This window comes from Dendrobates tinctorius, unplaced genomic scaffold (assembly GCF_039654945.1).
Source record: "Dendrobates tinctorius isolate UK_male_01 unplaced genomic scaffold, ASM3965494v1 ptg000019l, whole genome shotgun sequence".
Taxonomy (NCBI): domain Eukaryota; kingdom Metazoa; phylum Chordata; class Amphibia; order Anura; family Dendrobatidae; genus Dendrobates; species Dendrobates tinctorius.
This window is the reverse complement of record NW_027361687.1, coordinates 70,261,110-70,279,064: the sequence shown is the minus strand read 5'-3', so window position 1 is coordinate 70,279,064 and position 17,955 is coordinate 70,261,110. Positions and strand designations below refer to the sequence as shown.

The following is a 17,955-nucleotide window of genomic DNA, read 5'->3' as shown; positions in this document are numbered from 1 at the left end:
ATACCAAGACAGGTTATTACACTTGGGGTTATTTAGTTTGGAGAATCGAAGGCTTAGGGGTGATCTTATTACAATGTATAAATATATGCGTGGACAATACAAAGACCTTTCTAATGATCTTTTTACTCTTAGACCTGTGACGGGGACAAGGGGGCATCCTCTACGTCTGGAGGAAAGAAGGTTTAAGCATACTCACAGACGCAGATTCTTTACTGTAAGAGCAGTGAGACTATGGAAATCTCTGCCATATGATGTTGTAATGACTGATTCCCTAATAAAATTTAAGAAGGGGCTGGATGCCTTTCTTGAAAAGTATAATATTACAGGGTATATACACTAGTTTCCTTAATATTGCGTTGATCCAGGGAGCTAGTCTGATTGCCGTATGTGGAGTCGGGAAGGAATTTTTTTCCCCGATGTGAAGCTGTTTGCCACATGGGTTTTTTTTGCCTTCCTCTGGATCAACATGTTAGGGCAAGTTAGGATAGGATATGGGTTGAACTAGATGGACTTAAAGTCTTCCTTCAACCTTAATAACTATGTTACTATGTTACGTCCCGTTTCCTGCCCGGCGGGTTTTAATCATGTTATGAAGTAGATTTTTATGGACGCGAGTGCCACTTTTACCATTTTTTTTTTTTTTTTTAATAGTATCTATATATACGCCTTATTGTGTCTGTCTGTAACCGAAATCGCGGGCCGCTGATTGCTGGGGGCCTGGCGGCCGCAACCAATCAGCGACAGGCGCAGCTGTTTGTAACGGCGCAGGCCTTAATCTGTAAAAAAGAGAATTCAAATTAAAAAAAAGTTATACTCACCTTCCGACGGCCTCCTGTCTTCTTTCCACACGCCCGGCCTCGCGTTCCCAGTAATACTTTGCAGCTTAGACCGCTGATTATGTCACTCTCGCGACAGGGAGAAAGAAGACCGACGTCACTCTCGCGAGAGCGAGAAAGAAGTCAGACATCAGCGGTCTAAGCCGCAAAGCATTACTGGGAACGTGAGGCCGGGCGCGTGGAAAGAAGACAGGAGGCCGTCGGAAGGTGAGAATAACTTTTTTTTATTTTTTATTTTTGTACAGGGCCGCGGCAGTGATTGGTCGCGGCTACACGGAAAGGGGGGTGAGGGGACCATGCATACCAGGATTGGGGGGTGAGGGGACCATGCATACCAGGATTGGGGGGTGAGGGGACCATGCATATCAGGAAAGGGGGGTGAGGGAACCATGCATATCAGAAAAGGGGGGTGAGGGGACCATGCATACCAGGAAAGAGGGGTGAGGATACCATACATACCAGGAAAGGGGGGTGACGGTGAGCACACATACCAGGATTGGGGTGTGAGAGGACCATGCATACCAAGATAGGGGGGTGAGGGGACTATGCATACCAGGATAGGGGGGTGAGGGGGCCATGCATACCAGGATAGGGGGCTGAGGGGACCATGCATACCAGGATTGGGGTGTGATAGGACCATGCATACCAGGATTGGGGTGTGAGGGGACCATGCATATCAGGAAAGGGGGGTGAGGGAACCATGCATATCAGGAAAAGGGGGTGAGGGGTCCATGCATACCAGGGATAGGGGGGTGAGGGGACCATGCATACCAGGAAAGGGGGGTGAGGATACCATGCATACCAGGATTGGGGGGGTGAGGGGACCATACATACCAGGAAAGGGGGGGTGACGGTGAGCATACATACCAGGATTGGGGTGTGATAGGGCCATGCATACCAGGATTGGGGTGTGAGGGGACCATGCATACCAGGATTGGGGTGTGAGGGGACCATGCATACCAGGATAGGGGGGTGAGAAGACCATGCATACCAGGATTGGGGGGGGTGAGAGGACCATGCATACCAGGATTGGGGGGGGGGGTGAGGGGACCATGCATACCCCGAAAGGGGGGTAAGAGGACCATGCATTCCAGGATTTGGGGGGGGTCAGGGGACCATGCATACCAGGATAGGGAGTTGAGGGGTAGCATGCATATCAGGATTGGGGGTGAGAGAACCATACATATCAGGATTGGGGGTGAGAACCATACATATCAGGATTGGGGGGTGCATTATTATTGTCACGTCACCGTCAGACTCGGACTGCTGTCCCGGCCTCGGCCATTAGGAGGCGCCGGACTGTCCTATCACAGTCTGACCCGTGGCCTGCGGTCTCGGTCTCTGGGAGGCGCTGTGCTTCAACCCCGAGTGATGGCGGCGATAGTTATGAGGCTCCTGCGCAGGCATCCGCTGGACGCAGGCTTCGCTCCTCGGTCAGTCATGAAGGGGCTGGTGCATCACCATCCAGCCTGGTCCTGGGGGCGGTCCGGATGACATCATCAGCCCAGGAGCCTGTGAGGGATGACCTGATCCCTCAAATACTTTGGGACGGCTCTTGCAGGCCGCCGGATATATTCTTGGTTCCCCTGCGTGTTATTGTGTGAATTACTGTTTGACTGACTCTGACTTTTGCCTGGACTTATGACCCTGCTTCTGCCTAATGATTCTGTACCGCTGCGACTCTCCTGGTTTATGACTCTGGCTTCAGCCTGGAATCTGACTTTGCTGCTGTCTACTGTTTTTATACCATTTCTGCCTGACTGGTTTAGTCTCGGATATCATTGCCTTTGTGTCCTGTGTTGGAACACCTTTCTGGCGACCGTCCTGCTCTGGTCATTGCTCCTATTCAGACAGCACCTCCTGGGCTCTGCTATAAATCCAGATCCCTGTATAGGGGTAAAGGGTATCAGTGTTTCTCGGGGTGTTGTCTGGCTGCAGCCCAGACTGCAGGCAGACGTCACATTATATCCGGCCGAAAAAATAAAACTGCTTTTTGTGTCTATACTTAACACATATAAAAGCAGTTTTCCTTACCTTTTTTTTTCCTCTTCCTCCTGACTGAGCTGATTCTCGGCCCAAACACCTGTTACCTTGCACAGCCTGGAAGGTCACTCTCAGGCTCAAGCATGCTGCAGCCTGGAAGCTTCAAGGAAAATGCTGGCTGTTGGAAATCCACATTCCTGGATCATCGACCCCTGGACAGCTCTGGGGGCCAGGTATTGCCCGCAAGTGCAGCCAAACTGTTGTTACCAGTTTCCCTTTCTTTTGCTAAGAAACCTCTGTGTGTGAAGGCTTTTGTGGATTGTGGTGCTGCCGGCAACCTTATGGATTTTTTATTTGCTAGGAGCCTTGGTGTACCTCTGTCAAGGCTTAAAACGCCTATTCAGACTACTGCGATTAATGGTACATCTATATTCCAGGGAGGCGTGGAATTCGTTACTGCCGAAATTTCTATGTCAGTGGGGACATTACATAACGAACAAATGTCATTTTTTGTTATATACAATTTATCAGATCCAGTTGTGTTAGGCATGCCATGGTTGCACCAACATAATCCGGTTATTGACTGGCGCATAGGTGACGTTGTGCGCTGGAGTCCACGGTGTCAGAGTAACTATGTCTTTTTCAGTAAACCAGATTAAAATTAAAACACCTTCTATTCCATATGCGTTTAGGGATTATGAAGATGTTTTCTCTATAGTGGAGTCGGAGAAACTACCTCCTCACAGAGAATACGATTGTCCTATTGACTTGGTCCCTGGTGCCCGTCTCCCTAAGGGGAGAATATTCAACCTCTCTGGTCCTGAGCGTGTAGCCATGAATGACTACATAGCAGACAGCCTTCGAAAAGGCTTCATTAGACCTTCCACCTCACCTGTAGGAGCTGGGTTTTTCTTTGTAGAGAAAAAAGATGGTGGACTCAGACCATGCATTGACTACCGTGAGCTGAACGCCATTACTGTAAAAAATCAGTACCCGCTGCCACTCATTCCTGATCTTTTTAATCAGTTACTGGGAGCCCGCTGGTTTACTAAACTTGACCTCCGGGGGGCATATAACCTGGTCCGCATAAGAGATGGGGACGAATGGAAAACGGCCTTTAATACACCCCTTGGCCATTTTGAGTACCTGGTAATGCCCTTCGGACTCAGTAACGCTCCTGCAGTATTTCAGCACTTCGTCAATGATATTTTCAGAGACATTTGTGGGGTGTATGTCATTGTATATCTGGACGACATTTTGATTTATTCTGCTGACCCTGTGACACATGCTCAACACGTCCGTTCAGTACTGCAAAGACTGCGCGAAAACTCTGTTTGCGAAATTTGAAAAATGTGTTTTTTTTGCCGAAGAGGTGCAGTTTTTAGGATACATGGTCTCAGGCAAGGGGTTCCGCATGGATCCTGCCAAGATTCAACCTATTAAGGATTGGGTGCAACCCAAAACGCTGAAAGCACTGCAGCGATTTGCGAATTATCGCAAATTCATAAGGGGATTCTCAGAGATTGCCAAGCCACTCACGGACCTTACCCGGAAAGGGGCGGACATGACCAATTGGAATCCTGAGGCAACTCGGGCTTTTTCTACACTAAAAGAGTGCTTCGTGGCCAACCCGGTGTTGATTCAACCAAACTTGGACCACCCGTTTATTGTGAAAGTAGATGCCTCCGAAGTCGGAGTGGGAGCAGTGCTCTCGCAAGGCACTGCATCCCTCACTCAGCTTCGCCCATGTGCCTTTTTCTCCCGCAAATTCTCTGCCACGGAGAGAAACTATGACATCGGCAATCAAGTGGGCCTTCGAGGAATGGCGCCACTTCCTCGAAGGTGCCAAACACAAGGTTACTGTTATTACCGACCACAAAAACCTAACCTACCTAGAGTCGGCTAAAAGACTAAATCCTAGGCAGGCCAGGTGGGCCTTGTTTTTCTCCAGGTTTGATTTTTTAATCACCTTTCGCCCCGGAACTAAACATGTGAGGGCAGATGCCCTCTCCCGCAGCTTTTGCCCCACACAAACCGAGGACTATGAACCAGTTCCAATATTGGCTAATGGCATTGTCATGTCGGCAGTATCTCTGGACCTTCTGGAGGAGATCCGTAAGTCATCAGAACGAGCTCCTGACACTACACCCCCCAAAAAATTATTCGTTCCAGCTACCTTTCGCTCACAAGTGTTAAAAGAATCACACGACTCCGTCCTGGCAGGCCATCCTGGTCTCAATAATACCACTAGGCTGGTAACCAGGAACTTTTGGTGGCCAAGGACTGTAAGGACTACGTCTCAGCGTGTGAAGTCTGTGCCCGCGCCAAGTCCCCCCATAATCGTCCTACCGGCTGGCTTCAGTCCTTGCCCACCCGAGAGTCCATGGACCCACATCTCCATGGACTTCATTACAGACCTGCCACCCTCAGATGGGAAAACTTGTATCTGGGTGGTGGTGGACAGGTTCAATAAGCAGTGTCACTTTGTTCCCCTGTCTGGCTTGCCTAACTCTGAAACTTTAAGTAAGTTGTTTGTTCTTCACGTTGTACGTTTGCACGGCGTTCCAGAAAATATTGTGTCCGACAGGGGTACCCAGTTTGTCTCGAAGTTCTGGAGGGCGTTCTGTAAACGTATTGGTGTTGAGTTGTCCTTCTCCTCGGCATACCATCCCGAAACCAATGGTCAAACTGAGCATGCCAACCAAGCACTGGAGCAATACCTCCGCTGCTATGTCTCAGCACATCAGTCAGATTTGGTGGAACATTTGCCATTGGCGGAGTTCGCTCTCAATAATAGATACCAGGACTCCATCAAAACTACCCCCTTTTTCTGTAACCTTGGACTATATCCGCGCTTTGGATCATTTTCGGCCAAGATGTCGGAACTCCCAGGGGTTGAGCAAAATATACATCGTCTGAAGACTATTTGGTCCGACGTAAACTCTAATTTGAAAGGGGCTCAGATTAGACAGGCTTCGGCGGCTAATAGACGACGATCCCAGGGGCCGCACCTGGGAGTTGGTGACAAGGTTTGGCTCTCTACAAGAAACATCAAACTTAAGGTACCGTCTGCCAAACTGGGTTCCGGTTAATCGGCCCATATGAAATATTAGACGTAATTAACCCGGTAGCGTTTCGGTTAAAGCTCCCGCAGTCGTTTAAAATTCCTAAAGTTTTCCATAAGTCCCTCCTCAAGGTGTACCGCTCCCCAATTCTTCCCGTCCAGTCCCCTCCTCCTCCAGTTTTGGTCAAGGGCGCCTTGGAGTACGAAGTCCAGGGCATCTTTGACTCCCGTCTAGTGAGAAACTCTGAGCAATATTTAGTGCATTGGAAGGGCTACGGACCAGAGGAGAGGTCCTGGGTCCCCGCTAGTGACATCCGTGCAAAGCGGTTGATTAGAAGGTTTCACCTCCTCCACCCTGACAAACCGGGTTTTGAGGGTCCGGAGGCCCCTCTTAGAGGGGGGGTACTGTCACGTCACCGTCAGACTCAGGGCCTGCTGTCCCGGCCTCGGCCATTAGGAGGCGCCGGACTGACACATACCGTCAGACTCAGGGCCTGCTGTCCCGGCCTCGACCACTAGGAGGCGCGGGACTGTCCTATCACCATCTGACCCGTGGCCTGCGGTCCCGGCTTCGGTCTCTGGGAGGCGCTGTGCTTCAACCCCGAGTGATGGCGGTGATAGTTATGAGGCTCCTGCGCAGGCGTCCGCTGGACGCAGGCTTCGCTCCTCGGTCAGTCATGAAGGGGCTGGTGCATCACCATCCAGCCTGGTCCTGGGGGCGGTCCGGATGACATCATCAGCCCAGGAGCCTGTGAGGGATGACCTGATCCCTCAAATACCTTGGGACTGCTCTTGCAGGCCGCCGGATATATTCTTGGTTCCCCTGCGTGTTACTGTGTGAATTACTGTTTGACTGACTCTGACTTTTGCCTGGACTTCTGACTCTGCTTCTGCCTAACGATTCTGTACCTCTGCGACTCTCCTGGTTTATGACTCTGACTTCGGCCTGGATTCTGACTCTGCTCATGCCTAACGATTCTGTACCTCTGCGACTCTCCTGGTTTATGACTGACTTCGGCCTGGATTCTGACTCTGCTCCTGCCTAACGATTCTGTACCTCTGCGACTCTCCAGGTTTATGACTCTGACTTCGGCCTGGATTCTGACTCCGCTTCTGCCTATCGATTCTGTACCGCTGCGACTCTCCTGGTTTATGACTCTGGCTTCGGCCTGGAATCTGACTTTGCTGCTGTCTACTGTTTTTATACCATTTTTGCCCGGCTGGTTTAGTCTCGGATATCATTGCCTCTGTGTCCTGTATTGGAACACCTTTCTGGCGACCATCCTGCTCTGGTCATTGCTCCTATTCAGACAGCACCTCCTGGGCTCTGCTATAAATCCAGATCCCTGTATAGGGGTAAAGGGTATCAGTGTTTCTCGGGGTGTTGTCTTGCTGCAGCCCAGACCGCAGGCAGACGTCACAATTATTAAATCTTCAAAATAAACTGCAAATATATACTAGAATACCCGATGCGTTAGAATCGGGCCACCATCTGGTTTATTGTAATCCCCTCCTATTGCGTTGAGCTACACGATATCAACTCCAGTTATTTCATGCGTCCTGATTCGCACTCTAGGCGTTCTGATAGAGCCAAACTTTCTCTTTTTTGTTTTCTATATACTGTAACCCCGTGTGATTCCACCATAAACCAAGCAGTCTCTCAGTCTAGCAGGTGGTCATGTTCCAGACCCACTCACCTGATCCATAGAACAGAATATATGGGCATCATCCTGCTGGAAGCGCCGGACTCGCGTGAGCCCTGACAGTGCACCCGAAAGCTCATTTCTATGCAGGACCCCAAAATCAGCCAGTCTGACTGGAAGCTCCCTCCAAGATCGAGGTCGATGATCAAACATCAAGCTGGAAATAAAAAAAACAAATACAAGATCACTGGGATCAACAAAAACAAGAAACCCCTGCAATGAGCATGTCAATAAAACATCAGTCAGGCCAAATTACCGCACCTCTCATGCGCCGACTGGATATCGTAAAGATGGTGTGACTCACCAGTGCCCAGGACAATTCATTGGCTTTAGAGAGAAGGTCTCATTTTCCACGGGGAAGGAGAACATGTGCTTCCCGTAGTGCTCCCAGTGCCCAGACTGCTCCCACAGTCTGTTATTGTACATGTTGGGGGTGATTACCTCTGTGAATCCCCGTTTTCGATATTCGCCCTGCAAAAAAAAAAAAAAAAAAAAAGATTGGAGCAAAGTAATAAGCGAGGTGTCAGAATGGTGACAGTCATTTTTTTCTATGTTGTTGCCAGAATGACTCCAGCAGTCACCCATTAGGGCCAATTTTCATTTTTGCACTTTACGGCAGGGATGTGGAGTCAGAGTCGGTATAAAATGGACAGACTCCAACTCTTAAAATATATAATGAATTGGGTACAGTAGTTCAGTGCAGGATGTGCTGAATATATTTAATAATAATTTGGGAAAGTTATGAAATGTCCTATAAATGTCTGCTCTGTTCCTGATCTAAGGATCTTGGCCTTTAGTTGAGATGAATCTGTGCTGCACTTTATGTACATGTTCAGTAGTGACCAGTGCTGTGAGGTTGGGGGTCAGGGAAATTGAGGAGTCGGAGGTTTGGCTTACTGACTCTACCGCCCTGCTTTAAGGGCCATAACTTTTATTCTTTTTCCATGCCGACAGCCATACGAGGACTTTTTTTTAATTTTTTTGAGTGATGAGCTGAAGTTTTTAGCCTTACCATCTTGGGGTACAAATGTTTTTAAATCACCCTTTTAAAAATCCGTAAGAGTTGCTGCTATTAAATAGGCAGCTCCTGACTGGTATAGATAGGAAGGCTAGAGGAGCACGGTGCCAGGAGAGGGCTGATGTGGATGGAGCACTGAGATCACTATGCACACAGGATCCAGTGTCCATCACCATCTGATTGGAGGGATGATGCAATGCCATAACGGGTTTCATTCTTACTGGTAATTGCTCACACCAGTGTACGCATCACCTGCACTGAGCTTTTCTAAAAGCCAAGTACCTTGATGAAGTCGATCAGGACGTTGTAGACGTGAGCTCCCTTGGGAAGAAAGAAGCAGCTTCCAGGACTCAATTCATGGAAGAAAAATAATCCCTGGTCCTAGGAAAGAAGACAAAGTGGATCAGAAGGGATACAAGTGCCTCTTCTACGCAGCTACATCCCACTCCTCTTCACCAGGTATCTACTGGTGATGCCTGGCATTAACGTGTGAAGCACAGCTGTCAGCTGTGTAATCCAGAGGGCACCAAGAGAAGCTGCTGCCATCACAGGATCAGTGGAGCAGGACAGTGATGGTATATGCTAGCAATATGCTATGCTGGGAGGACTGCTCTGATCGGCACCGTCTTAAATACACTTACGTACCCTTCCTATTTTTCGGTGGTCCCGCTTAGCCGCCTCTTCTTGTGCGTTCTCCCATTCTTTTAACCGTTTAGAATCTGGGAACGAAATCCCATAAACTCTCTGCAACTTCTCCTGCGTGGCATCTCCTTTCCAATAGGCTGTTGAGCTCTGTTAAATCCCCCCACCCAAAAAAAAAAAAAAAAAAACAGACTCAGAGTGCACCTAACCATGTACTCCAACATTTACCCATGTCAAGGACTGGGTCAATGGTAAAGTGGATTCTGACTGCGCATCCAACAGTCAGACTGCTGCATGTACAGAGCACCGTTGGCACAGTCTTATAAGTGACATCACCTTATGCAGTCTGATGGCTTTAATTTGCCCCGCATGTCGCACGTGAGGTCCTTGACAGAGGTCAACCAGAGATCCACACCTGAAGTAAGGGGGAAAAACACTTAAAGAAGACCCAGTAGAGCGCAGTGTAGTCCTGTCCTAGTCTAAATGGATGCAGCAGGCTCATATACACATCCATGCTAATCAATCCGAGCACACACCACAAGGCTCCAACAGGCTACAGGTCCACACACCGAAGCATGACAACTTCAGGTATTTCTATGAGGATGCCACTCTCCGGACCGTGCACGAACAGATTTTCAAGAATGTCAGAATGAAACCTAAAATGAGAAATGCAAGGCCACACACATTGAGACCGACTGCTTCCCAGTGTATAACAACTGCCCACCCCCCCCTTCCCCGTGATGTTTAGCAACAGACTCCAAAGTCCCCCCAGGTGTATAACAACTGCTCGTTAGTCTCACTCCCCCCCCCCCAGGTGAACAACAACTGGTCCCTTAGTCCCCCCACCCCTTAACTTGGTGTATAACAACCAGCCCTGTAGCCCCCCTCCCCCCATTGTATGGCAACCAGCCATGTAGTCCCCACCCCACATGAATAAAACCGACTCCGTAGACACTGCTCCCCCAAACGTAAACAACTGGCCCCGAAGTCCCCAACCTATTGTATAACAATCGGCCCAACAGTCCTTTCCCATCGCGATATATAACAACCGTACTCGCAGTCCCCCCCAGTATATTACAACCAGCCACACAGACACCCCCCCTCGGTGTATTACAAACAACCCCGCAACACCCCCTGATGTATTGCAACTGGCTCCGCAGTCTCCCCATTCTGTATTAAAACCAGACTCGCAGTCCCCACCGGTGTATTACAACCGGCCCCGTTACCCTCCCCCTCGAGATGTATAACCACCAGCCCCGTAGCCCCCGTGACGTACAACCACCAGCTACGAAGTCCCCCCCCAGGTGTATAACAGCCGGCTCCTTAGTCCTTCCGCCGTATAACAACCGGCTCCGCAGTCCCCCCCGCCGTATAACAACCGACTCCACAGTCCCCCCCGCCGTATAACTGGCTCTGCAGTGCCCCCCCCCGTATAACAACCGGCTCCGTAGTCACCCCCGCTTTATACCAACCGGCTCAGTAGTCCCCCGTTGTTATAACAAATCGGCCTAGTAATCCCACCCGGTGTATAACAGGTCTTGTAGTCCTCAACCCGGTAAATACTGGTCCTATAGTCCTCAACCCGGTAAATAACAACCGGTTCTGTAGTTCCCTGGTGTATAACAATCGGCCCAGCAGTCCCCCTCAGTGTATAACAACTGTCTCCATAGTCGCCCTCAGTGTATAGCAACCAGCTCTGTAGATCCCTTCAAAAGTATAACAGCCGGTCCCGTAGTCCCCCCGATGTATAACAACTGGCCCCGTAGTCCCTCCAAGGTCCTGTGTTAGGGGCAGGCAGATTAGCCATAAGGGCCATCACTCCCCCAGAGGCCCCCAGCCAGTGGCGTGCCGCTATGAGGCCGGTGAGCCGAGGGCTTAGTGTCAGCATTCAACTGGATCAGCATCATAAATGACGCTCCCTCCCCCATCATTCCCCTCTGCCTCTGACGCAGGTGCGCGATGATGTCTCTTCAATGCGCACCATGCTGTGCTGGGCAGTGGAGCTGCTGATACATTCTGCAGAGACCACAGCAGTAGGGAACAAGGAGGAGCGGTAAGACTTGTATTTTTTTTTCTTTTTTTACATCAGTGAGTATGTGGTAGCCTTAATACTGCAAGACTGTGAGGCTGCATTATGCTCTGAGGGAGGGCAGCACTTTACCCTATTGGACTAAGGGGAATGTATTATACTATATGAAGAACTATGGGTGCATTATGCCATGGGGAGTGCATTATACTACACGAAGGACTATGGGGAGAGTATTTTACTATATAGAGGACTATGGAGAGTGAATTATACTATATGGAGGACTGTGGGGAGTGTATAATACTATATGGAGTACTATGGAGGTGTATTATACTAAATGGAGGACTATGGTAGAGTATTATACTACATGAAGGACTATGGAGAGTGTATTATACTTTATGGAGGACTATGGGGTGCATTGTACTAAACAAGCAAAATTCATTGAGTGATTGGACTGTTTACGCCAGAGCAAAAAAATCATTGTTCTCAGCAGCACATTGCCCAGTGAAAACTGCTGATGTGCTGCTGATAACATGATACTCTATGGGGCAGACTGATTGATCTGTCCCCATCATTGTTCCTCAGGTGGTATAAAGAGGCAGGGAAATAAGTGAACAAAAAGTGTATAACACCCAGCCTTGTAGTGCCTCCTGGTGTATAACACCCGAACCCATAGTGCCTCCTGGTGTATAACACCCGAACCCATAGTGACTGACCCCTGGTGTATAACATCCGAACCCATAGTGACTGACCCCTGGTGTATAACATCCGAACCCATAGTGACTGACCCCTGGTGTATAACATCCGAACCCATAGTGACTGACCCCTGGTGTATAACAGCCAGCCCTGCAGTCCCCCTTGTAATATAACAACTGGCCTCATATACATGTGGTCACCTTCATGGATGTGTATGTAGCCATATGAAGAAGTGTACTGAGCACACACACTGCCCCGGAGGTCACTACTGTGTGACAAGCCAGGTGTACAGGCCACAGGACAGTACGTTACCTGTACACACTGCTTGTGGCCTCCACTTTGTCTTCAATGATTCTGGTCTTGAATTTGTTATACTGCAAAAAAAAAAAAAAAATAATAATAATGAAATCATTACAAGCTGTGCGTGACCTTGATATGCGATGATGGCTGACGACACGGATCAGAGTATATATACAGAGCGACTACTGCGCTGATGACAAGGATCAGAGTATATATACAAAGAAAAAACACAAAAATTGAGCTTGAATTGAGTTTGTACACATGCAGAACAAACGCAAAAAAGTGTCAAAAACCCTATTGTAACTAAGTAAATAAAAAGCAAAAAGTGCATTTAAATAAGAGTTTTTAGTAGAGTTGAGCGACTTTGGTTGGATCGGGTTTCGTGAAACCCGAATGAAACAAAATAAGTTTCAGATGAAACTCGTCCGACTAGAGCAAAAAAAGTCTGAGTTTCGTCCGACTTTTATTTCCCATTGACTTGCATTGGGGTCGGGTTTCGGACGAAACTCCGACTTTGTTTTGCTCTAGTCGGACGAGTTTCATCTGAAACTTATTTTGTTTCATTCGGGTTTCACGAAACCCGATCCGACCAAAGTCGCTCAACTCTAGTTTTTAGTAATACTTTTCTTTGATATAAAAAAAAAAAAAAAAAAAAAAAAAAAAAAAAAAGCATAACAGCCATCCCACCACGACAAGGTAACTCTGATCGGGACAGTCCTACACTGTCTAATATTAAAGGGAAGGTGCCGTGTTTTTTCAGAATTTAATGTAAAAAAGAAAATAGTATAAAAAGATATTGTCCCCTAAACTTGACTCAGTAGTGTGTATGGTTTTTTTTTTACTGTATTAATGCAGCCACTGGGGGCTGCCATCTTACCTTTCTGGCTGCTGAACGACACTTTCCATGCTCATTTACGGCAGTCCCTGGGCATAAGAGACAAGAGTCGGCTCCTGACCCTATCTGTATCATTGCAGCATCAGCTGTGAACTGGGCACGCCTCTGTGGGCAGCTCAATTCACAGCTGTAGGTGTGGCCAGGCGCCATTTTATTAGAGCCCAGTGCTTTCCGCTTAGCTCCAGTTACTCTATTGCAAGCCCTGGGGATGCTGTACTGTTCCAGCATAACAGGGCTTGGATGTTCACTCTACACATACCAGCTGCAGGAGAGGATACAGGACGAGCTCCTGGAGACCAAGCTGCTCTTTCCAAAACACCCGACCAGCTGCTGCCCCTGCACTTGCAAAACATAGGAGGAGCTGCCCCCTGCTCTTTCAAAACACTTGGCCATCTGCTGGACATCTAATCCTATCCTGTGTGATACTGACTGCTGAGCCGTGTATCTAATCCTATCCTGTGTGATACTGACTGCTGAGCAGTGTATCTAATCCTATCCTGTGTGATACTGACTGCTGAGCCGTGTATCTAATCCTATCCTGTGCGATACTGACTGCTGAGCTGTGTATCTAATCCTATCCTGTGTGATACTGACTGCTGAGCTGTGTATCTAATCCTATCCTGTGTGATACTGGCTGCTGAGCTGTGTATCTAATCCTCCCTTGTGTGATATTGACTGCTGAGCCGTATATCTAATCCTATCCTGTGTGATACTGACTGCTGAGCCGTGTATCAAATCCTATCCCGTGTGATACTGACTGCTGAGCCGTCTATCTAATCCTATCCCGTGTGATACTGACTGCCGAGCCGTGTATCTAATCCTATCCCGTGTGATACTGACTGCTGAGCCGTGTATCTAATCCTATCCCGTGTGATACTGCTTTCCTGAAATACTCTGTGCTGCTGTCACCCTGCTGGTTTTGTGTGTGATCTACATGGTGGTATTGTGTATGATCTATTTGGCGGCATTATGTGTGAAGTATATGGCGGTATTATGTGAGAACCCTATGGCAGTATTATCTGCTAAAAGGGGACCCGTTCTAGGGTGGTTCTGGCTGAGCACCTGCACACGGGTCAGGGGTAATAGTTAGGTGCAGTCAGGGGAGGACTGGTGAGGCAGCTGAAGAGAGGGGTCTCATTTTTATCGTTACTATATGGCTACATTTCCCCCCATCCTGCTTCCCAGCGTCACCCCGGACTGCGCCTGTCGCCTCGCTTTCACACATCGCCAGGACAGGATCTGAGGGGGGAATGGGGTCTTTGCATGCAAAGTCTGGATCAGAACAGGCCATCAATCAGCAGAAATGTTTCCTGGATTCCTGTGCTGCTGTCACCCTACTCCTTCCCCATATATCTCCCTCTGTGCCCCCCATAGACCAGCACACTGCTCTTCTGAAATACTCTGTGCTGCTGTCACCCTGCTGGTTTTATGTGTGATCTACATGGTGGTATTGTTTATGATCTATTTGGCGGCATTATGTGTAAAGTATATGGCGGTATTATGTGAGAACACTATAGCAGTATTATCTGCTAAAAGGGGACCCGTTCTAGGGTGGTTCTGGCTGAGTACCTGCACAGGGGTCAGGGGTAATAGTTAGGTGCAGTCAGGGGAGGGCTGGTGAGGGAGCTGAAGAGAGGGGTCTCATTTTTATCGTTACTATATGGCTACATATCCCCCCAGCCTGCTTCCCAGCGTCACCCCGGACTGCGCCTGTCGCCTCGCTTTCACACATCGCCAGGACAGAATCTGAGGAGGGGAATGGGGTCTTTACATGCAAAGTCTGGATCAGAACAGGCCATCAATCAGCAGAAATGTTTCCTGGAATTCTGTGCTGCTGTCACCCTGTCCTCTCCCATAGCTCTCCCTCTGTGCCCCCCATAGACCAGTACACTGCTCTCCTGAAATACTCTGTGCTGCTGTCACCCTGCTCCTCCATATATCTCCCTCTGTGCCCACCATAGACCAGCACACTGCTCTTCTGAAATACTCTGTGCTGCTGTCACCCTGCTCCCAGAATCCTGCCATCCTCGGTGACTGAAGACCCCATTCCTCTCCTCAGATCCTGTCCTGGCGATGTGTGAAAGCGAGGCGACAGGGGCCTGATGTATGGTGGAAGGAGCAGGGTGACAGCAGCACAGAGTATTTCAGGAGAGCAGTGTGCTGGTCTATGGGGGGGCACCCTGTTCGGTGCCAGGGATTGTACATATAGCGCTGTGTTTTATACACATGGATGGACCGTCTGCTCCACAGAAATCCAGGGAACATTTCTTCTGATTGATGACCTGTTCTGATCCAGACTTTGCATGCAAAGACAGTCAGTAACTTTTCAGGCCCCATGAAAATGGCTGCTCACTGTGTTCCTAAATGTCATCCTCTCTTTTCCCTTAGCAAACACCCAGAAGGGGAGGAGAGGAGTGACCACACCCATGTCAGCAGATTCAGACCATAATTACTGCAGGGCAGTAATGTGAGCTAGTTGTACACTAGGTTTTTGTGCCAAATTTCAGTAGCTGCTCCCCCTAGTGTTAACAAGTCGAAATGCCAAACTTTTTAAAATTATTTTTCATATTTTACAAAATTAAAAACAAATGATAATATTATTTTAAGAAAATGTAAACATTAATTCTTTACATTTTTTCAACTGCTGAAAAAATATTTTTTTGGATGGCACCTTCCCTTTAAAACCTTACCATGTGTCAATGTTGATCTCAGTGTGTGAATAAGGGCAGACAAAAGGACTGGGCCCAACCGGTGGAACACCAGTCCGGGGTAGCCTTATATTCAATTTCCAGCTCAGGAGAGGGAAGCCACATCCCGGCTTGCACAGAATGCAAAAATACAAAGAAAAAAACAGAAATTGAGCTTGACTTGCGTTGGTACACATGCAGAACATAAACGCATGTTTTTACTTTTTTACTTAGTTAAAGCAGGGTTTTTGCTCACTTTTTCTATTGTAGGTTTTATATGTTTTGTGGCCAATATGAACATGCGTTTATGTCGTTTTTGCCCTCTGCCGGTCTGTAGCTTTGTTGTCCCAAATGTCTGCTGCTTGACCTTGTTGTAATGGACTGCCGTCTTAGAAATTTTAAGGATGGAGGCAACATGACGCTCACTGTATCCCTCTGCTAGTAAATCCAGAATTGAGCCCTTCTTTTCCTCACTCAAGACTTTTTTTTTCAACTCCTTTGGCAAGCTATTGCTTTTGGAATATTACTAGCACTTGTTTTGCCATCCAGCTTGTCCTATTGCAAGAGGATTGTGAACACCACAGCAGGGTTTTTTTCTTTCCTTCGTTAAATAAGATTTGGTTCAGGTGATCACCTAATCAGAAGCACATTAAGTAGAATGAGGTGTACTCTGGTTGGAATTCACCTGACACTGGAATGGAATGGCTGTCAGACATGTAGAGAAGCTGATTTTTATAAAACGGTGCAGTGGTCTCTTAATTTTTGCCAGAGCTGTATATACAGAGTGGCTACCAGGCCGATGACACGGATTAGAGTATATATACAGAGCAGCTACCGTGCCGATGACACAGATTAGAGTATATATACAGAGCGGCTACCGGGCCGATGACACAGATTAGAGTATATATACAGAGCAACTACTGGGCAGATGACACAGATTAGAGTATATATACAGAGCGGCTACCGGGCCGATGACACAGATTAGAGTATATATACAGAGCAACTACTGGGCAGATGACACAGATTAGAGTATATATACAGAGCAACTACTGGGCAGATGACACAGATTAAAGTATATATACAGAGCAACTACTGGGCAGATGACACAGATTAGAGTATATATACAGAGCAGCTACCGTGCCGATGACACAGATCAGAGTATATATACAGAGCGGCTACCGGGCCGATGACACAGATTAGAGTATATATACAGAGCAACTACTGGGCAGATGACACAGATTAGAGTATATATACAGAGCGGCTACCGGGCCGATGACACAGATTAGAGTATATATACAGAGCAACTACTGGGCAGATGACACAGATTAAAGTATATATACAGAGCAACTACCGGGCAGATGACACAGATTAGAGTATATATACAGAGCAGCTACCGGGCAGATGACACAGATTAGAGTATATATACAGAGCGGCTACCGGGCCGATGACACGGATTAGAGTATATATACAGAGCGGCTACCGGGCAGATGACACAGATTAGAGTATATATACAGAGCGGCTACCGGGCTGAAGACATGGATCAGAGTATATAAACAGAGCAACTACTGGGCAGATGACACAGATTAGAGTATATATACAGAGCAGCTACCGGGCAGATGACACAGATTAGAGTATATATACAGAGCGGCTACCGGGCCGATGACACGGATTAGAGTATATATACAGAGCGGCTACTGGGCAGATGACACAGATTAAAGTATATATACAGAGCGGCTACCGGGCTGAAGACATGGATCAGAGTATATATACAGAGCAGCTACCGGGCAGATGACACAGATTAGAGTATATATACAGAGCGGCTACCGCGCCGATGACACGGATTAGAGTATATATACAGAGCAACTACTGGGCAGATGACACAGATTAGAGTACACATACAGAGCGGCTACCGGGCTGAAGACATGGATCAGAGTATATATAGAGAGCAACTACTGGGCAGATGAGACAGATCAGAGTATATATACAGAGCAACTACTGGGCAGATGAGACAGATCAGAGTATATATACAGAGCAACTACTGGGCAGATGACACAGATTAGAGTATACATACAGAGCGGCTACCGGGCTGAAGACACAGATCAGAG

General features: G+C 48.0%; 1 protein-coding gene across 3 annotated transcripts in view; it reads right to left on the bottom strand.

Moving 5' to 3' along the window:
- The window catches only part of TARS2 (threonyl-tRNA synthetase 2, mitochondrial), a 76,934-nt gene that overhangs the window by 22,931 nt on the left and 36,048 nt on the right, over positions 1-17,955 (bottom strand). For all 3 annotated transcript variants that reach the window (XM_073567224.1, XM_073567225.1, XM_073567223.1), the window contains exons 7-12: positions 12,281-12,342; positions 9,583-9,661; positions 9,250-9,396; positions 8,887-8,985; positions 7,891-8,057; positions 7,581-7,743 (exon numbers count right to left, since the gene is read on the bottom strand). In XM_073567224.1, the coding sequence (XP_073423325.1) occupies positions 7,581-7,743; positions 7,891-8,057; positions 8,887-8,985; positions 9,250-9,396; positions 9,583-9,661; positions 12,281-12,342 (717 nt within the window). The remainder of the gene's footprint in view (positions 1-7,580; positions 7,744-7,890; positions 8,058-8,886; positions 8,986-9,249; positions 9,397-9,582; positions 9,662-12,280; positions 12,343-17,955) is intronic.